This window comes from Schistocerca piceifrons, chromosome 3 (assembly GCF_021461385.2).
Source record: "Schistocerca piceifrons isolate TAMUIC-IGC-003096 chromosome 3, iqSchPice1.1, whole genome shotgun sequence".
Classification (NCBI taxonomy): domain Eukaryota; kingdom Metazoa; phylum Arthropoda; class Insecta; order Orthoptera; family Acrididae; genus Schistocerca; species Schistocerca piceifrons.
Genome location: NC_060140.1, coordinates 348,417,722 through 348,440,324, shown reverse-complemented (window position 1 = coordinate 348,440,324; position 22,603 = coordinate 348,417,722). Strand labels below are relative to the sequence as shown.

Below are 22,603 nucleotides of genomic sequence, written 5' to 3'. Positions count from 1 at the left end.
TGTCCAAGAGGATATAAATTACTAACAAATAATGTTTACATTTGCAGTAATCTTCAAGACCATTCAGTATAACAGCAAATCAGATTACAGACCCATTTAAGTTCAAGACGAATTCCACTGGCTTAGATTCGGTCAATCTCTATATTGTAAAGGTATCGCAATAATAGCTGATACGCTCTTCTCGCGATGATGTTGCACTCTCTGTTGGAAAGTTACAGTCGCTGTGATGGGCTGGTTGAGTCCCCAGGAGACCGAAAGCCGTGTGGGCAGCGTCTAGTGCCTCAGAGTTCAATGAGGCTAACCAGAAAAATGAGTAAAACCACGTGTCAAATAGTGTGCGTTATCTTTTTGTATTATTGGAGACGATATTACTCTATGATAAAGCATTATTTTGTTCCAGAATGAGCTTCACACTAGTTACAAAATCAGATACAGCACACCTTTTGAGGCGCACCGTTTCATTTGGGTCTCTCTATACTTGTGTGAAACATTATTCAGAATGTGATCTTCCTGTACACAAAAATCAATTGATCATACACGTGCTCAGAAAAAGTAAGATTCTCACACCTTTGTCAAGTAGGAGCCTTTTTATCTCACAGATTCGTAACAGCTGATGTGAATCATTTTAGTCTTCTTACGGAAATTATTGATGACTCTTATACCCTATACTGCAGAAAATACTTGACATGACGCAGCGTCGTTCACTTGTTGATCACCTTTCGCCGTCTCCTGACTGCGGTTACAACCATTTCCAGAGTCCACGGTACCACACAGAACAGACCGAGGACGGTGATTGCAATAAAACTCGCGGTGAAGCTGCCAGTCACATCTCTGACTTTACCTGAAAAAAAGACACAAAACTTAGATTAGAAACAAACAATACTATAATCAGGAAATCCTAGTTATAATATTTTTTAAAATTATGGTAGCAGAAACCTTCTACTGTAAAAAAAAAAGGCCTTGGCTGCTTTACTATTTGGCATTTTAGGAAACAAGCAATATTAGTATCTGTGTGTCTTGAGAGAAAACATTCGTAAGTACTTACGAGCTTTCCCTGATGTTTACCTCATGTACACTTTTCTCGCTTGGAAACGGAATGACAAATACTGTGCATGTCTTTTTAGTAACGGGTTGTGTAGAATCCGACAGTTTCCATTCTTATGAATATTTTCGCAAATATGGTCGTTGGAGAACACGAAAAGCGAAAGGATGATAATATTTCTCACTTTACTGTAATTTTTGTTTTTATGTTAGTTCCTTAACCCTCATATACTTCACAAGAAAATAAAGTTCTTAAATCAGTGTTTTATTTAATAAATGTCCAAGTGCATAGGGTTCTTAGTATATATACTACTTAATTTTGTTCAATGCAATCAATGTTTTTTGAAAGCCTGCACGTGTGTCATTCATGATTTTCATGATTTAAATAATGAAAACTGCACCAGTTGCTTATTTTTTCATGCTTAGTGCGACGCATTTCGAGAATTTATTCTCTTTTTCAACTGAGTTTCCAGATTGATATTTTCACTCTGCAGCGGCTTACACAGTTTTAATCTGCCAGGAAGTTTCAACTGAGTTTGTTTACATAAGCCAACGGCCTTGCCACAGTGGTAACACCGGTTCCCGTCAGATCACCGAAGCTAAGAGCTGTTGGGCTGGGCTAGCACTTGGATGGGTGACCATCCTGTCTGCCGGGCGCTGTTGGCAAGCGGGGTGCACTCAGCCCTTGTGAGGCAAACTGAGGAGCTGCTTTATTGAGAAGTAGCGGCTCCGGTCTCGGAAACTGACATACGGCCGGGAGAGCGGTGTGCTGACCACATGCCCCTCCATATCCGCATCCAGTGACGCCCGTGGGCTGAGTGAGGATGACACGGCGGCCCGTCGGTACCGTTGGGCCTTCATGGCCTGTTTGGGAGGAGTTTAGTTAGTTTTTTGTTTACATACATATTTTTGTGACATTTACATGTTTGATTTTCTGCCTCTCTTGTGTTGTAGTTGTGTTTTTGAGGTTGTACTGGGAAAATCGGACGAAATGAATCTTTGAAAGTGTTTATATGATAATGTTGGAGATAGTCTGCTTGCAAGTATTGTGCCTCCTTCATTACACAGAATATCACAGACAGGGAAAGGATCACTTACGCTGTTTGTTTTTGTAATCAAAACAAGCTTTGGAGATATTACGACACTATGGTTTCACAAAGAGTTTGTACGCAGCTTTTAACCAGATCTGCCCTCGATATAACACGTATGGAACCAGTTCGGACGTTAATGCCGTCCCAGTGTCGGCGTCCAGGATAACGAGGACCCGAATCAGGGGATGGCTTTCGGTTATCCCTCTCCATTTGGGTGGTTTACTTTTTTTTGTCAGGGATTATTATAATTTGGAAACTAATAATGTGAATTAAATACCATCACTAAAATTGGATTGCCTAATAGCAGTATATTAATGAATTATAGTGGCACGTCCCTAGGATTCCTTACATGAAGATCAAACACACTCCATAGCTGTTTTTAATACAACGAGAAAAGGTAGACACCGTTCATGTGATTTTTTATGAGCTGTACCTTGCTGTTTGGATCCAGAATGTGATAACGATCTGCAGCAAAGGTGGGTACCGGTAATTGAAACAAACACACATAGTTTACTAAAATTAAGAAATTTTTAACAAAAATATTGCTGTCTAGACCGCAGGTTAGGTTAGAAAATTAAAATATAATGACTCGTTTCGGTTGTGAATAATAACCATCTTGAGATGTTCAAATCGTAAGTGTATGTGAATATGGGTTGAACAATATCAGTAGTGAAGATAGAGCAAAAACATGCATTTGCATTAGAAAACTAACAGACTAAGACAATACTGATGTTAAAAGCAGCGTCAAGGATAAGTCAGGTGGTAGCACATGGTCTTGCAGATAAAAAAGAGGGGGAAGGGGGAGGGGGCAGTTGCATAAGTAAAGTTTCTTAAGTCATGCATTATGTCCATTTGTAGAAAGGGTAATGCAGTGAGAAAACTTCATACAACGGCAGCAACAATTAAAAACTGTTCCACATCCTGGTTGTTATGAGAGCAGTCCATCATTACCGCGATGTAGAACAGTTTTTAATTCTTGTTTGTCGTTGCATAAGGCTTTTTGAGTATATTGCCTGTTTTACAAATGCAGATAATGGAAGACTGACGCGCCGGCCGCTGTGGCCGAGCGGTTCTAGGCGCTTCAGTGCGGAACCGCGCTGCTGCTACGATCGCAGGTTCGAATCCTGCCTCGGGCACGGATGAGTGTGCTGTCCTTAGGTTAGTTAGGTTTAAGTAGTTCTAAGTCTAGGGGGCTGATGACCTCAGATGTTAAGTCCCATAGTTCTTAGACCCATTAAACCATTGAAGACTAACGCAGTTTTACTGGTGCAACTCCCCTCACCCCCCCCCTTTTTTTTTACCTGCGTCTCGCAAGATTATGTGTTACGACCCGGTTCATCTTGATGTTGCTTTTAACACGAGTATTGCCTTAGTCTAGTTGTTATTTTAATACGATTGCATGTTTCTGCATGATGTTAACTGTCGATGCTGTTCAACGCATATTGCCTCCATTTACGATCTGAACAATCTGAAGGTTGTTGCCACACACAATCGAAACTTTCATCATGTTTTAATTGTCCTATGTGAATTGCTGTCGAAACGGTAAAAGTTTTTCGTACATTTTTAAAATTTTTTAGTACATTATGGTAAGTCCTCTGTCTTATTTCCTGATAATGTCAGACTTCACAAGCATAAAAAGTGGCTCAGACGGAATCTGAAGTTGTCACGGTAAATTTAGACGTTATGTCTTCGATTATGGAATACCTATTTATTATTTCCTTTCTGGCAGGTATACTTACCGATGGCAGGTCCAAACGCCACGGTCATTACGCCGCCCATAACAGTCTGGATCCCGAGGGCGGCGGGGAAGCGCTCCTGGCTGCAAGAGTCGGCCACCACGAGCGGCGCCAGCACGAACATGAAGCACTTGCAGAAGCCCAGTAGCGCACACAGCACCGCGATGGCCACGAAGTCGGTGAAGAAGATATACACTGGAACACACAACACGGACAGAGCAGTCACGCTGATGTCACGCTGCATGTAGAAAAGGCAGCGTGATTCGAGGAGATTCGTCAGATTTCACGAAACTATATTTACTGCATGTCCGCAGCACGCGGTCTCGCAGTGGCGTTCTCGCTTCCCGCGCACGGGGTCCCGGGTTCGATTCCCGGCGATGTGATGGGTATTCACCTGCCCCGAGACGACTGGGTGTTGTTGTGTCGTCTTCATCATCATCATCATTCATTCCCATTACGGTCGGAGGAAGGCAACGGCAAACCACCTCCATTAGGACCTATGCTGTGTCAAAAAGCATGGGACCTCATTTCCATTTCCATATTTAGTACGTGAATGAAGAGAGAAATATGGACTAAATTTCAACTTCCGCATAGGACAAAAAAATTTTACTGTCAAAAAACCATACGATTTTACAAGGGTATTTCATTTACATGTATGTACATCGAACGTTAGGATATTTCTTTAGATTATGTTTGGTATCAAAGCTTCGACTTACAGTCCACAAGTGTTCAGCGTGCACTCCACCGGAAGCTGGACAAACATCCAGACGATAGTAGAATTCGTGCCATATTTCTGCGTGCCTGAAGTAATTACGTTTATCTTTTCTTCCCATGAGGGACTGCGGTTCATCCAAAGTTCTTAGAAAGGGAGGCACGTAGACAGAGTCTTTTGCTACTCCCCCCCCCCCCACCCCCAAAGAAAAAAGCCAGTGGTACAATCCGAGATCCATACTTCTGTTACGGCTCATCTGTATTACTAAATGACTAACCGGATTCGTGGTTCATGGCCACAGTTGCAGGTTACCTATCTAACTACTTACAGAAGCAACAAAATTTTGATTTTCAACATTTCACATAATCACCGATCGGATCTAAACATTTAAAATGGTGTCATAATCTACTCAGTAAGAGGTATAATCTTATATTAAAGGTTTAACACACTAAGAGAAGTATATAGTTAGAAACTGTGTTTACAGGGTGTTTCACAATTCATATAACACACTTCTAGAGATTGTAGACGGGACTTAGTAGATCAAGTTTTACGTAGGAACCCGTGTCCAGAAACATCATACAAAGACGCTACATAGCGTAAAAGTTTTAGCCACCGGCGCCTGTAAATGCACAGTATGTATATACAGGATGATTTCGTGATGATGCAGCCGCGCGCAGTGGCCGCGCGGTTTTTGGGTGCAATGTCACCGATTGCGCCGCTCCTCCCGCCGGAGGTTCGAGTCCCTCCTAGCGCATGGGTGTGTGTGTTGTTCTTAGCATAAGTTAGTTTAAGTAGTGTGCAAATCTAGGGATCGATGACCTCAGCAGATTGGTCCCTTAGGAATTCATACACACTTGAATATGGTGCAGACTTTCAAAGTGCCGGTCCCAAACTACAGTGGTGGGTTATTATGACAACCTACCATAGTGGTTTCACTTCTAACGTGGAAAGTTGTGGCTACGTATCTGTCCATCTACATTGTGGAAATGTAACCATTAAAAACCTGAAGATGCTTCAATGCTGTCGAGAACCGGTAGTTGCTACTAAACTCCATCGATTACTTAGCGATAGACAGTTGTGTTGATTTAATAATTTACAATGTAAGATATATAGAGACGACATAATTACATACTCCACTGTTTAAAATTAAACCTCCTAAAAGCAGTTACACAATGCGAGATCTACAGAGTTGTAGTAAAATACTCAGATTTTCGAGGTATCTCTCGTACGAATAAGCAGATTCAAACACAAGATACAAATATACCAATATTGCCGATACTGCATTAGGATCAGTGGATCATTATTAAGATATAATGAGATACGTATCGGCATGGGTCAGAATGTAATTTCGGACTCTCATCCAGCTGTGCCTATATTGTATAACAGAAATCTCGCCAGGTTTTGTCAGAGGAGAAGATGCAGTTCACGAAGCAGTCAATTCAACTTCACATCAGACACGTTTCTCAACCGCTACAAGGGTTGGGTCAGCAGTTGCAAAAGAAGTCCAAGACGAAGAAGAGAAAGACGTTATGGCCAAAGAAAACAGTGTATTTATGAAAGCAGAAAAGCAGAAGTTGGAGATATGTATAAGAAAAAACGATAATCATTATGAGGTAGTTGATGATGAAGAAGAGAATGATTATGATATTAATGATGATGATGGTGATGACGATAAAGACGAAGAAGGAGAATAAGAAGAGAATTATTATGATGAAGATGATGTTTACGATTGGAACACCGTCTAGAACAGATCGCCAGCAGATATCGACTATACACACTGGAATGACCCAAAGAAATTATTGGAATGAGTAGTTAGCTTCAATGGCGATAGGCAGTAATTAATATGCTAATGATTATTGCTTGAAATTTACAATGGATGCAAAAGTAAGGTCAAAGACTCAATTCCAGAACGGAATGTTGCATTTGAAAGCATCTGTCAGTTGAAAGACATCCACAGAAGCTGCATTTCGCGAATTAGAAATTTTTGGAAATAGTTCGTGTGGTCACTGCATGAAATTGGATCTTGGGAACTGGTGGTGACGGATCGTGTTCGGCTTCAGAAGAGAACTGAACGTATAGGCGGATTTGTAGTGCCAACACTACAAACTGTTTGTCACACATGGTAAAAATATGTGAAAACATTAAGTGTGATAACACTGAACGTAAAAAACATTGTATAATTTAAACTTTGAGTATCTCTTGTGGTAGCCAGAGCGTACATTTAACTTTTCTTTGGAATGTTTTACAATAATACTTATATATATAATATTTCTCCTTGATTTTTCCTCCAGTTCACCCTTCTGCAATATATTACGAAACGAGAGATGACATTTACTGATGAGACAAAATTTTAGGTATTTACTTCTTTTTTGACGTTGGAAAAACTGTTAGAGAGAATACTATAGCGAGAGATGACATTTACTGATGAGACAAAATTTTAGGTATTTACTTCTTTTTTGACGTTGGAAAAACTGTTAGAGAGAACCTATTGAACATAGCGAAAAATTCGAGTGTGTATGTGCTTACGATATTTTGAGATAAATAATCCAACACTTTTGAGCTTGCTGCCGAGTTCAAGTAAAGGAGGAGAAGCTTTTAAAAATACAGTATTATAAATACATGCTTTCAAGTATGGCGGGCTTTGCAGAAATATACTGTGCTGCCATTAGCTGACTGATGTTAATGAAAGCTAAAAAAATTCCCATTACTGTCATCTTGTATTTTTAAAAGCTGTCACTGGCTGAAAATTTTTCTTACCAGCGCCATCTTGTATTCTTGTACTTCCCGCCCACTGCCATCTTGCGAACTTAAAACGTCCCGCCAATGTCATCTTGAAATTTTAAAATTTCGCAGCAATGTGACGTCATTCAAAACGTACCGGTATTTCTAAAGCCATGGTGACTACATGGATAAGGCACCGTGATTTGTGACGTCACAAAAGTAAACAAATTACATTTTTTTTTACTTGTACACAAAGTGGTCCAAGTGCCCCAGAGATATGACGATTTTGCACCTTAAACTTACCGTGAAAGAAAGCGTGTACCTTAGCAAAACAGGTCATGACTGACATTAAAAACGCTACGTACCCATTAAATCAATGACATTAATGTGACTGTTCCCAACCAGCTGCGACATCTCAATCGGGGAGTTTAATATACTGAGTGTAATCACAGGTTTAACTCTTTGTGTCTTAGGTACAACGATTCTTGTTAATGAAATCAATGATATTTAGTAAAACAGACGAAAATAAAAAGCTGCTTTGCCTAATTTAAGAGAACAGAAAGGAAGAATCTTTAAGGCACTAGAGAAACAGAAACCGTGGTCCTTTTTGGCGTAGCAAGCATTATAATAAGTCTAATGCAGTTCCAATTATGGACCGACCAACAACTGAAACATTCAGCATACGGAGGTCGTGATTGGCATTCTTGAAAGCTATAGGCACCTAGTAGACAGTCAGAACCTCAAAATGGCCTAGACGATACGGACAAGTGCGGAGTACAACCAAAGAGCTGCGATTATCGAAAGTCTTCGCGCTGGGCGTTCGCCACTGCAGTTGTCCGATTCCTAAGGTATCCGAGACAAACTGTTTACGATATTGTGGCCAAGTATAGCGCTTCGAAGAAGTCTGGGGTGATATCATACCGCCAAATTTTCTTTAAAAAGGGACAAGCTGTCCCAAAGAATTTCATCTGCAAGTTTTGACGAATGTCGTGAAACCGCGGATGGTAACTGTGGCCTCGGGGATACACTATGTCTTTCAACGGAGCACGGCTCATACGAGTCGTTTAGTACAAAATTGGCTCTCGCATAACGTTGACATTTGAACCCCCTCAACTACTATGTTTGGAGCGTAGTCGAAAGAGTTACCAATAAAACGATTCACCCTAATGTCGCATCTCTACACACCGCTGTCGAAACAGCATTCATGAATTCGAACAGTGCTGTTTTAGAGAGAGCGTGCGATCACTTCAGAGCAAGATTTAAGGCGATCATTGCGGCTGAAGGGGGTTACATCGAGTAATGTTATTCTTGAAAGATACCACTACTTATATGTAAAAGGATTTCCAGTTTCATTTGTGTTTTTTAAATAAATTTGCTTTTAAAGAAAAGTTTCATCTGTCCGGATTTAAGAGCCGCACCCTGTATACACCGGCAGAGTCGTTTCCAGTCTTGGTAGCAGCGCTGAAAAGTTACAAGTGGCAGGAGCTTTAAAATATCACTCACATTATTCTGAATGTTCTCCAGCGAACCAAAACGATGTTCTTGTAAGATGTTTTTCGATTTCGTGAAGAGAAAGGGAAAAAAAAGTCACAAGGACTCAGATCAGGTGAATAGGGGGGGGGGGGGTGGAAGAACCAGAATGTCGTTTGGGGTAAAAAATTCCATGACGGAAATGAAATGAAATTTCGTGTGGCTAGGGCTTCCCGTTGGGGACGCTGGTAGCCTGGTGCAAGTCTTTTGAGTTGACGCCACTTCGCGACTTGCGTGTCGATGAGGATGAGATGAAGATGATTATGACAATATAACACTCTGTCCCTGAGTGGAGAAAATCTCCGAACCAGCCGGGAATCGAACCCGGGCCCCTTGGCAGGGCAGTCCATCGCACTGACCAATTTTTTATTTTTTTAATCTCTTTTTTTCGCTTTCGTTCGTTGCATCTGCGCGGGGAGGACGTCATGAGACATCCGTTTAAGTTCGTCGTTGATCAGTTAATCAGTTGTTTCATTACAGAGGGCAGCTAACCGTCTGACAGAACACACCGAGCTACCGTGCCGGCGACCACTCAGCTATCGGGGCTGACGTAATGGAGATGGCCGTATGACATGGGGCGTTGCCATGACGCAGCATCCACTTGACTGCAGCGTCCGGTCTTACGCTATCCACCCTTGCCCTGGGCCTTTAAAGACATCTTTGTAAAACACTTGGTTGACAGTATGTTCGAGGAACAAATTCTTTGTGCACGATACCCCGAGTGTTAAAAAAGTTTTGATTTGCTCATTTGAGCTTTTTTCGTTAGAAGAGACGTCTCAGTATGCCACTCTTCACTTTACCACTTTGCTGAGGGTCGTATTTAAAAATCCATAATCCATTGCCTGTGGTCCCGCGAGTGAATTATTTGTGGTCCTTGGCAATAATCTCAAGAAGATCAACGCACACGTTTTTTCGATGGTAATTCTTCTCGGTTGTGAGGTTTTTCGGCACTATTTTGGCAAATACCTTTCGCATACGCAGAACTTTGGTCAAAATTTGACATACGGTGAAAGTGTTGAACAGGTCATCCATCATCCTTATTGTTAAATGTCGGTCTGATTTCACAAGAGCACGCACAAGTTCGACGTATCCTTCGGTTTTTGAAGTTGAAGATCTCCCTGAGCGAGGCTCATCTTCAACGTGTTCTCGGCCTTCCAAAAGTAATTTTTGCCAGCAAAAAACTTGTGCTCCTGATAAGGAATACTTCCCATATTCAACTATTCAGATGTCACACTCGCGGATTCCCCAAGTGTGACACAAAACTTGATAGCATTACGTTGCTCTAAATTCAGCTGTTCCATTTTCTTAACACGCAACAAAAACGCGGCTTCACTTATGGCGCTCTCAAACACCACGTAATGCTAAAGAAAACTGAAACTGGGACTGAGCATATGGAAGGGATGAACACATCTGTCTACCCAAGTAGAACAACACGGCATTACCAGATCGCTCTCAGTCTCATTACTTTTTTCACACACCTCGCCGCGCGGGGTAGCCGCGTCTTGTCACGGTCCGTGAGGCTGCCCCCCTCGGAGGTTCGAGTCCTCCCTCTGGCATGTGTGTCGTCCATGGATTGTAAGTTAGTTTAAGTTAGATTAAGAAGTGTGTAGGCTTAGGGACCGATGACCTCAGCAGTTTGGTCCCATAAGACCTTACCACAAATTTCCAATTTTTTCACACACCTCGTATTTCGGATGAGTGAGTGCATTTCTGCGTACATATATAATTATTATGCAATACCATTGCAAGTATACCTTTCTGAAAATTATATTGAATGCTGGAGAAAGATCTTAATCTAATTGTCTTGTTCCTGGTTTTTGCGTGTTTGAGTGAAGATACGGAGCGCATTTGTGGACAGCCTGCAATGTTATTGGTTTTGAGTGAATTTAGTTTCATTCATTTGACCTCAGAACTCCACACATCGACTGTATTACTCTTGACTGACACACTGAAATTCATTCAGTTTAAGGTAACGAGACTACTATCACTTAATTACACTGTCATTTAAACTACATAATTTAGGCTGATCATCCTATTCTGTAATAAACAGTTACTAATTACTCTACAGTGACATCAGTGTCCCGCAGGTCACTACGCAGTGCAAGATGCGGAGGAGCGACCTACTGTCGTTACTGCAAGCAGCAGGGTAGGGTACTTACGTGCTCGGATGACCAGAGTCGCCGCTGAGCTCAGTAGGAAGACCAGCCTGTTGTCGGGCACGCAGCAGGCTCCCAGCACAGCCACGCTGAAGCGGCCGACGAGGTCGGCGATCCCCATCACGGATATGCAGAGCGCGGAGTCCTCGCGGGAGAACTCGTTGTGGAACAGGTAGAGCGGCAGCAGCGTGCAGAACACCATGTCAACGAACATGGAGAGCGCCGTGCCCACCAGGATGTTGGTGCAGCGCAGGTCTTGCAGCAGTCTCAGGTCGAACAGGTCCACCACGGTCATCCACCAGCTGCGGATACGACAGATAATTTACTTAACTTTGTCCTGCAAGTTTTTCTACGCCTCGTTTAAACGGGGCGCGCCCGCAGATTGCCCTGCTCCTCCTGCTCGGATAGCGCGCCATGATGGTGGGGGAAGTGTGCAGGTAGGCTGAGCGCTGTGGCTCTCGTGCCAGGGCACGTCTCCGAAGACGAATCCTTGGCCGTCCCTGAGCTAAACCATTGCTTAAGGCATATCTTAGAAATACAGGGTGTAACAAAGAGGTACAGCCAAACTTGAAGGAAAACTTACACACAGACGAATAAAATGTGTTGTATGGACATAGGTCTGGAAACGCTAATCACGGGAAAGACACAGAAAAAAAACGAACCAGTATTACAGGAAACGTTTTCTTGCATGAAATGTTCAAAATACCCTGTTGGTTATGTTTGGTCAGAATATACAGTAAGACGTAATACTAGGATTGGACAATAAGTAGTGACAGCACTGCCATAACATGAAGGATGTGCGTCCAGTGGCATGTGAATTGGCTCTAGCTGATAGCAGAAGGTCTGTTGAGGTAGCGCAGTGAGTGGCGACGGCTGTGTTTCAGTGAGTTGCAGTGTGTACTGTCTGAAAGTGCGGCAGGCCAGATCAAGCACCCTAAGAGTAAGTTTAGCAAACACGAAAAACGTGCGTGGATCAAGATTGAAGTGGCACGTAGTAGAGTGCACAACAATGTTTTCAGGGACTAGATGAAGTGTGTGCTGATGCAGCATTGTCATATCATATGGTGGCGAGATGGGCGAAATTGTTTCAGGGTGGCAGGGATGTCATTCAGGGTTAGCCCAATGAATGGAAATTTCATGGTTCTCCTCTCCCACAGAACATGTGCCATTAACCAGCTGGTACCAAAGTGATGGTTATTGTGGCTCACAATATCCACAGGCTAATCCAGCATCACCTTGTACCGCAGGGCAGACCGTCACTGCAACCTATTACTACAGTTTCTTGTGAAATCGTCTTGATCCTGCACTCAGAAGAAAGCGACGGCATCTTCTGGCACTGCATCCAATCATCCATCACAGCGCATGGTACCACATGGTGACCTCATACACGAGCTACTGCATATGTGGGGGTAGGAGATACTGGAACATCCACCGTATTCACTGTATATGAGTCCGTGCGATTATGAACTGTTTGCCAAAATGAAGGAACCTCTTCGTGGTATACGCTGCAACACAAGGAAAGACATCATCCGTGCCGTAGAGCGGTCCTTGCGAAACATCGACAGAGAGGGATCCGCTGATGACGTACGACGCTATCCATCTGTTTGGAGGAAGGTGATCGAGAGGCAGTCAATTATATTGAGGGCATAGAATTTGGTGAACATCTGTCAGTAAAGTCTTGTATGAATTATAATAGTGTTACCACTGCTTTTTATCCAACCCATTTACTTAGATGCGCCGCTAGTGTTTGTTGTTGTTCCAAGGGAACGAAGGTAATGTTGACATGTGACTCTCTTCATTGCTTGTGATGACATGGACTAACCTCTACTAGCATCAAGCACAGTACATCAACTGTTTAATGTTCACCATGGACTGTGATAGTTTCCGTGACACATGGATCGCAAGAGGGGGAACAATTCCTTGGCCTCCGGATCTAAACCCACTGGACTTTTGTTTGTGAGGGCATTTGAAACTCTTATGTGCGGAATCCCAGCAATGTACACAGTCATAGTGCTTGTGCTGCGAAAGGCTGTGAAACAGGAAGCAGTTCTGCATGGATACATCAGTGCATAAGGTATTCAATGCGACGGCGGTTTGATGCGTATATCATTGCTGACGAAGGGCATTTTTAACACTGCAGTTAGGAAAGTGTTTCATACCATGCTGATGCGTTATTTTCCTGCGCGTTTCCCACGATTGGTGTGTTGAAGAGTTGTAGAAACTGAGCTCTAACATGGAAATAAAGCATTTCTGGACCCATCCACATACAACATTTTTTCTTTCTCTATGCGTGAGGAATGTTTCCTGAAAGGTTGGCCATACCTTTTTGTTACACACTGTATTTGACTTACCACGTTTATTTGTCCCACTAAAGGATGCAAGAATTCATAGTACACGTGAATCTGCAAATACTGTATTACAGCTACAAACCTGAAGAGATGTTGACATTAGAAAGGAAACCAGAACGATATAACGTTTCTGTAATATTTGTCTTTCAGACTTTAGTATCCTGGGTATAACACTACTTAGCAGGCAGCAGTACTCATAAATACTGACCGCCAGCTTCGCACTGAGCTGGACCATGACATATGCGTTGGTATATTGTGGTACAGAGGACATCTTTCACTGCTTAACAGTACTGTTAGTAATTTAATGCTACTAGCATTTACTTGATTTTTCATGAGCTCATACGTGTGAGTGTTTCACTTTCAGAACATGTACTTATAAAATCAAGGCATTTCAAAACCAAATTATGCAACTGGACAGTCTTTGTGTAAATCATTTGGTCCTATCCTTTTATATATGTGTGTTACCCCATCCGTAATTCTTATGGTTTGAGGCTTAGTTCTATATTAGCATTGTTAGTACGAATCAAATTCCTTGACTTACAAGCACACCGGACGGAAAGGATAGTGATCCCCTCGGAGGAACCATTTTAATACTGTGTAACACAACCTCAATTTTGATAATGGACTCAATTCGGTGACGAAAAGTGTTCACAAGTTTCTTCGGCAATTGTCATATAGGATTCTGTTACGACCACTCTACATACACCATGTTACATGGCTACGCCTGAAACACCACTCCTTACCAGGTGAAGCCATTAATTTGTGATTTGTTTAAGTAGATCTATCAAATGGTGTATCAGCAAGTGCCGGCATGAAGACGAAGATCATAAGAGCAAAGAAGGCGGTGAGAAGACGTCAGCCAATAGCCCGCAGACAAGGACCGAATCACGACAGGGGCGTTCTCTAGCCGAAGAGAATATAAACACCGCTCCTGCCAACCTCGGCCGGACAGTATTAGGACAGTACTAGCTCGATCCTAGAAGAGATATCTACGATAGCCATTATTAGTGATCCACAAACTGTGTGACAGACTTGCATGAACGATGTATACGACAAAGGACTTTGATTGTTTGCATGTCGCCCATAGTTTGCGACACCATTGTAAATTCAAAGTTATTGTCTGTCCTGTTTATTGTATAAAAACTACTAATGTGATTTGCTTGAATTTTTGTATAGCATTCCGAGAACGCAACATCCATTAGGCACCCTATACGAGACGAATGGGCTGGACCCTACAGTGGGAATGCTGTTGTTCGCCACATTTCACTTGCTGTTCCAAAGAGGTGCAGATGCCGTGTATCTGATCAAGATCGAGTGAAGGTGTGAGCCTGAGTGTTCGTCAAATCAGGAACCTATGCGTGCAGCCACGTGAACAAGGGATGGCAGTGTATGCCGTATAATCATTATGAAGATTTGGAAGAAAGGGCAACATCTGGTCACCGAATTTTATAACAAATATCCTACAGATTGTCTGATACGGCACTCCCTAGTTTTAAATAGTTGTTTATTTATGAGTAAATTTTCTTAGACCTACTTTGTTAGAAACATCACTCCATGAGGTTGTGTTTAACATTATTTCTTCTTTTGTTTCAATTACAAAAGGACGCCTCTGACTGTGGACGAACGGGCCAAAACAGCAGATGTTTGTGAGGTCTGGGGCACAGTGGTGAGAGTACAAATGTCGTTGAGGGCTGAACGAGTGATCCATGCAACGCTGGATGCAAAAACAGTTAAAAATTGCCATTTCAAATTACTAACAACAGGGAGAGTCACCGGTGCAACAAGATCTGGGAGACCCTCAACTTCGAGGACACCAGAAAATGTTGACAGAGTTCGTGAAATGTTCATGATGCACCCTAAGAAATCACTGCGTCAAGGATCTCGTGAAAGTGGTCTGGTCTTTCTTGCTACCCAGTACAATGATTCAAAAGACCTCATTTTTACGCCATGGAGTCATGATACATGCAACAGTTGTTTCCTGATGACTGTGACAGAAGAACTGGGTTTGGATAAATTTTCTTGAGTAAAAATTATGACTGGCCCGCACTTTTTGAGAACATTATGTGGACTGATGAGGCAGTTTTCCACATTAGAGGATTTGTAAACTGGCGTAACTGCCATTACTGGGTAGCCGAAAAGAAGCACAGGGGCATCCGAAGGTGATAGTGTAGTGTGGCATCACGTTACCCGAAGTTGTTGGTCCTTTATTTCTGCGGAACACAGTGAAGGTAAAAGATACCTGTAAATGTTGCAAGATCGTGTATGGCCAGTAATTTCACAGTGGAACAATTTACAGCTTCATTCATGCAGGATGGAGCACCTGCACATCTCGCGAATGATGTCCGCGAGAGGCTGCATGATCATTTTCCAGGTAGTTGTTTTGGCAGACGTAGTACACGTGAATGGCCTGACCGCAGCCCTGGTTTAAGGCCTTGCGATTTTTATCTGACGTGTTAGCCATATTGCTAGTTCTAGCTCTTTTATTCCCGAGGAATAATCCATGTAGATCACTTGGAACAAGGCAAACTCTTAACTAGACGCTATTATGCCTCATTATCGGATCGTTTGAAACTTGCGTTGGCTGAAAAAAGATCGAGGTTGGCACTCGAAGAAGTATTCTGTCACCTGATAATGCACTATCCCACACGTCAGCAGAACGATGGCGAAAGTGCATTAATTGGGCTTTGAAGGTTCCTCATTCACACTATTCACCAGGCTCAGCCCCATGTGACTTCTTGCTGTTGCCTACCTTCAAACTTTGGCTTACTGGGACGAAAAGTTTGTTAGAGTTTATTTTTCCGATGAGATAAAAACCTGGAGGATAACTGGACCAAGTGTATATCTCTCAAAGCACACTTACGTCGAGAAGTGAGGTGGCCGGCCGTTGTGGCCGAGTGGTTCTAGGCACTTCAGTCCGGAACCACGCTGCTGCTGCGGCCGCAAGATCGAATCCTGCCTCGGGCATGGATGTGTGTGCTGTCCTTAGGTTAGTTAGGTTTAAGTAGTTCTAAGTTCTAGGGGCCTGATGACCTCAGATGTTAAGTCCTATAGTGCTCAGACCCATTTGAACCATTTTTGAGGAAGTGAGGTGTGTTGTTTACGAAACAATTTTTGTTATTGCTTTCTTACCAGACTTATCAAGCAACCCTCGTATTTTTTCCTTAGAGCTTACTATACCATGACCTATATAAACAACACTAGTGCTAGTTAGCAGCGATGCGCAAAGGGCCATGATCACAATAGTTAACCTTTACCCCAGACTGTCGTTTTATATACAGTAACAGAGCCCGTGGCTAAGAATGAAGCGTCGTAACCTTTTGGACGAGGTCTGCGACTTGTTGCCCACAGAATCCGGAAACGGTGCGCTGACCACGCTGGTGACGGAGACCCGTGGTCGCAGGCTGCCGCCTCCGCGCTGAGTCGTCTTGCTGTCGCTGTTGAACATATCCTCCTCCTGCAAGTACCAGCTATCAGTTTGTACCCAAGCTCACGCACTCTTCTACATCTCTTACACATGCGTCACTTTTATTCCAAGCAGCAGCTCGGAGACTTAAAATCTAATGTACGAAACTTGTTGGAATTCTTCTTTCTTTCTTCTCCTTAATTTACTTACCTCGATCGAAGGGAGAGAAGATAACGATTTAACGCGCCGCCGAACACAAGCTAGAATAAGAGAAGTATATGGAAGGAGATTGGCCCTCAGAAGTATCATTTCCTCATTCGTTTATTGGATTGGATTGAATTGTTTGGGGGAAGCGATCAAACAGCAAGGTCATCGGTCTCATCGGATTAGGGAAGGACGGGGAAGGAAATCGGCCGTGCCCTTTCAAAGCAAATGCCATCCCGGCATTTGGCTGGAGTGATTTAGGGGAATCACGGAAAACCCAAATCAGGATGGCCGGACACGGGATTGAACCGTCGTCCTCCCAAATGAAAGTCCAGTGTGCTAACCACTGCGCCACCTCGCTCGGTTCCTCATTCGTCATAGGTTAACCAGGGTAAAGTTAAAACTGAATGACGGATGGGAATTTTAGCCCAACTGCTTAAGTTTGCGAACGCAGCGTCGCAACCACTAAACAGCATTTCTCGGTCTCTTACACTTTGCCGCAGTGGTTACACCGGTTCCCGTCAGATCACCGAAGTTAAGCGCTGTCGGGCGTGACCGGCATTTGAATGGGTGACCATCCGGGCCGCCATGTGCTGTTGCCATTTTTCGGGGTGCACTCAGCCTCGTGATGCCAACTGAGGAGTTACTCGACCGAAAAGTAGCGGCTCCGGTCAAAGGAAACCATTCCTCAGCTGAGGATGACACGGCGGTCGAATGGTCCCGATGGGCCACTCGTGGCCTGAAGACGGAGTGCTTTTTACACCTTAAAACTGTCTATCTTTATGAGTTATGGAAAAGCTTTGGAGACACGCAAAGACATCAGTTGGAGTACGTCATGGTGAGACAGAGATTCCGAAATCAGATATTGCAATATAAGGCGTATCTACGACAAGTGAGCAATTTAAGAACGATGAAGAGTAGAATTAAGTTAAAGAGAATATTCATGTGGATCAGTGTGTACAAAAAGTGGGATCGTGAAATACTGAGAAGTTAGAGAATATTCACGTATATCAATGTGTACAAAAAGTGCTGCAGAACAGCGTTTCAAGTTATCTGTGACCGTGAATAGTGTGATAACGAATACCACAGTGGGCAATTAATCATAAGAAAAATGGACACCCCTAAAAACGCAAATCACCGGAAGTGGACACATTAATTCAGATGTAAGAAAGGTAACTGAGAGGGAATATTGTGTAGCGGAAGGAATATCTCAACTGATCTACAAAAGGGGAATATACACAAATGTTCAAGAAGACGAAGGAATACAGGAATATAAGTCACATATGAAGGTAGAGGTTGAAAATACCGCTTCAGTTGTAAGGTTCTTTTTATTGAAAACACGACCGGTTTCGGGCTCTTACGTGCCCATCATTACTGCGTCCTGTACTCGTCCACCGGGGAGCTCGGGGTTGCAACACAAAGTTATAACACCTGAAATGAGCACGTTAGAGTCCGAAACAGGTCGTGTTATACATAAAAAGAACCTTACAACTGAAGCGGTATTTTCAACCTCTGGTATAACGTTGAGTTGCTTATGTTGCTCAGCCAGGATTGTTTGCAGATTGGAAGGTACTACATAGGACACACAGGAAAACTAAAGCAAAATGGTTACAGGGACAATGTTGAAGTACTGAAAAGTAAATGGTTGTCGGAAGGACAAATTCAGCATGTAAAAAAGTTGAAATAATTTTCGGTTAAATTAAAAGCGAGGACGTCCACATTAAGAGTGCAAGAGAAATTCCACTCTTAAACGTAGGTGAGGGAGCTATAGGTGGGAATCGTACAGTGAGTGTCCCTTCGATGAAGGAGAACTGTGTGCTGATGCGATAGAAGAAAAAATAGGTGTCGATTTGAAAGACGCATTAATTTTAGTGTTAGAATCAGAGATTGAAACAGCTTTGCAAGACTTGCGGTAAAACAAAGCTACAGAATTTCTGAAATCAATATTTCAAAGACTTTCTTTGTCTTACAGTTCTTAAATAAATTGCATTACACATGTACTTCTTAAATTTTTGAACTGGTGTTTTTCAAATAATATGTCTTCCAAATGTAATTTTTTTAGAAGATATGATATGAACCATTACGATTGTGATCTGCACGGAAGATGACATTCTAAGCCGGCCGTTGGGGCCGAGTGGTTCTAGGCGCTTCAGTCCTGGACCGCACTGCTGCTACGGTCGCAGGTTCGAATCCTGCCTCGGACATGGATGTGTGTGATGTCCTTAGGTTAGTTACGTTTAAGTAGTTCTGAGTCTACGGGACTGATGACCTCAGACGTTAAGTTCCATAGTGCTTGAAGCCATTTGAACCATTTGGCGTTCCGATCACCGGACAACCACGCCATCCGTGACATCAGACACTTGTTAAGCGGGCTACTGCTCGCTGGGTAGTTCCACACCCAGAATCGCATTGTACACAGTCACAGACGGTGCAATATGGCACAGAGAAGACGCCTACAGACTCTCTACTGTGGAGGGCCATAGGAAGAATGGAAGCAGAAGAGTCGCAAACTGATGTGGCCTGATGGCTTAATGTGAATCGTTGTGTCGTTTCTCGGATGAGGCGGCAGTTCATAGAGACCGAGACAGGGCCTACCATGTGTGGCATCAGAAAGAGTGGCCCGTTATTTGGCTGTAAGGGCACGACGGTACCATTGTAGTACTGAACTGCAACTTAGATCTGACCTCGTAGCATCCCCCGGACGAGTTATATCGAGGCACGGTACACAGAAGGCTTCAGCAGAGTGGCCTTTATTGTTGGGGACCTGCTGTCTGTTTAACTCTGGCGTGTCTTCGCAGAAGGGAAAGTCTAGAGTGAAGCTGTCAACATGCCAGCTGGAGGGTCGAACGATGGGCCAATGTTCTCTCCACAGATGAGTCCCATTTGGTCTGGAGAGTGATACTCGATGGATTCGCATCTGGAGGGCAGAACAGGATTTCGGGACCCAGACGTTGTGGAAAGAGACCGATGTCGAGGAGCGTCGCTAATAGTGTGGGCACGGATTATGTTTACCACTCGAACACATCTACATGAAACTGTATGGGTGAATCAGCAAGATTTAACTACTGTGAGGTACCTTGAGGAGATCTTGGGATCTCATGCGCTGTTGTTGCGAGGTGCTGTGTGCTCGAACTTCGTATTGATGGACGATAATGCACGACCTCATAGAGCACGGGTAGTTAATGTTTTTTTGGAAACGAAAGATATTGTATGCATGGCGTGGCCTGCTCGCTCTCCCAATTTGGATCCCATAGAGCACGTCTGGGATGCATTAGGGAGACTGGTTGCATCATATCAGCATCCACCAACCACTCTCCACGACTTGCGAGCAACACTGCAGTTAGAATGGGCGTTATTGACTGATAATGAGATTGATGAAATCATCCAGAACGTGTCCCGTCATTGTCAGGCCTTTACTGGTGCCAGAGGTGCTCAGACCCCATACTGAGCATATAAACCAGTTGTCAGAAAATGTGTGCAAATCCGTTAAGTTGTAAGAAAACGAAGAACATTTTTGTCTACCGTTATGCATGTTGCAGTTGATTACGTTCTGCATTTTTTACATTGTTTCTACTTTACTATTTCCTGTTTACACTGTTTTGTGGCAAAATAAACACAACCTTGCAAAATTTCCGTTTGTTGCTTTAGCTTTGGACATCGGTGTATCCAGTAGCTACTGATGTTAAAGACAGACCGTGATAATTGAGGCAAAGTTTATGGAAATTGAAGATACCTTAATAGAACTCGTGGAACTAGTAATGGCGTCCGACAACATAAAAACGTTCAGATGTTAGATATTCTCAGGAAAATAGATACAAGCTACAACGACAGATAATATTCAATATGTGTGAGAGTCAAATGAAAACTAGACAGATGGAATAAAGTAGAAAAACTGTTTATATTTTCAAAAATAGTCACCAAAACTTTTAATACATTTATTCAAGTGTCAGAAAAGACGGTCAATCCCTTCATGGAAAAATGTTAACGCTTGCCTACGGAAGCATGATTGTACCCAGACGTGCACCTCTTGGTCAGAATAAATCGATACGAATGTCTTTCTTCAGGGCTTCAAAAATGTGGAAATCGGATGCGGAGAGATAGGGACTGAATGGAGGACGTGTAAGGACTTCCCAGCCAAACATCTACTGCGTAGTCGAAACAGCAGCTCCGGTAAAGTCATGATGACCTTTTTCTTCGACTGCAAGGCTTCACCGCTCATTGACTTTCCGGAAAGCTGCACGAGAGTTAAAGCACCGAGGTACGTGGACACTTTTGCGAAACTCAAACACGCCTTCAAGTCCAAACGCACAGGAATGTTCAAGGACTGCATCATTTTGTTACAGGATCATTCCCGCCAACATATTGCCAAGACTGTTTCGACAACTTGGCATAAGCTTCGCTGTTACTCCTTACACGTCCCCCATACAGTCCTGATCTCTTCCCATGCGATTTCCATATTTCTAGAGCCCTGAAGGCAGACATACGTGCTGAGCGGGGAAGCTGCGCGGTCTAGGGCGTTTTCTCACCGACCGGGCGGCTCCCCACATCGGAGGTTCGAGTCCTCCCTCGGGCATGAGTGTGTGCGTTGTCCTTAGATTAAGTTACTTTAAGTTAGATTAAGTAGTGCGTAAGCTGCTTAGTGACATCGGCAGTTTGGTCTCATAAGACCTTACCACAATTTTCCAATTTCCATGGACCCTGAATGTCAGCAGGGGACTGTTGAAGCCGTTGGAGGCGCTGCAATGGTGTGGGCCGTGTGCAGTTGGAGTGATATGGGACCCCTGATACGTCTAGATGCGACTCTGACAGGCAATACGTACGTAAACGTCCTGTCTGATCACCTACATCCATTCAAGTCCATTGTGCATTTCGACGGACTTGGGCAATTCCAGAACGACAATGCGACCCCCCACACGTCCAGAACTGCTACAGAGTGGCTCCAGGAACACTCTTCTGAGTTTAAAGACTTCCATTGGCCAGCAGACTTCCCGGACATGAGCATTATTGAACATATCTGGGATGCCTTGCAACGTGCTGTTCAGCAGAGATCCTTATCACCTCGTACTCTTACGGATATATGGACTGCTCTGCAGGATTCATTACGTCAGTTCCGTCCAGCACTACCTCAGACATTAATCGAGTCCGTGCCACGTCGGGTTGCGGCACTTCTGCGTGCTCGCGGGGACCCTACACGATATAAGGCAGGTGTACCAGTTTGTTTGGCTCTTCAGTGTACATGATTAGTTGTGCTCGTTACGCATCTGAGCCTCTTGTAATTTGAAAAGTATTGGGAGGCACTGGCAAATTGTGTCTGGATAGGTGAAAGTATTCCGCGTAATAAACAATGGTCCTGGTTTGAGACCCAGTCAAGTACAAAGTTTTGAAAGTTTTGGAAATTTTTTGTAGCATGTACGTTCTGCTTCAGAGTGAAGCAATTTCAAATAGAGTATGAAAACTGTATAAACATCAGATTTAATTAATGCAAATGAAGAGTCAGAAATTCCCATCATATCGTTAGCTACGTTTTCACTAGATGGATTTGTGTTATTTAGAAATTATAATCCCCTTCAACGAGAGTCCAGAATGAAAGTAAGCATTCTGATACCACAAGAAAAGGTAGTTATTAAAAGATAGAAAATCGTAATAATACTAAAGACCAAA

The 22,603-nt window shown here is 43.2% G+C and overlaps 1 protein-coding gene and 1 pseudogene across 1 annotated transcript in view; one reads left to right on the top strand and one right to left on the bottom strand.

The window, feature by feature from the left end:
• Nucleotides 1-701: 701 nt before the first annotated feature.
• Nucleotides 702-22,603, bottom strand: part of LOC124788650 (monocarboxylate transporter 14-like) — a 66,600-nt gene continuing 44,698 nt past the window's right edge. Inside the window, exons 5-8 of the mRNA XM_047255926.1 lie at nt 16,650-16,789; nt 10,991-11,289; nt 3,872-4,063; nt 702-841 (exon numbers count right to left, since the gene is read on the bottom strand). Of these exons, the coding sequence (XP_047111882.1) occupies nt 702-841; nt 3,872-4,063; nt 10,991-11,289; nt 16,650-16,789 (771 nt within the window). The remainder of the gene's footprint in view (nt 842-3,871; nt 4,064-10,990; nt 11,290-16,649; nt 16,790-22,603) is intronic.
• Nucleotides 1,590-1,707, top strand: LOC124790869 (annotated as a pseudogene).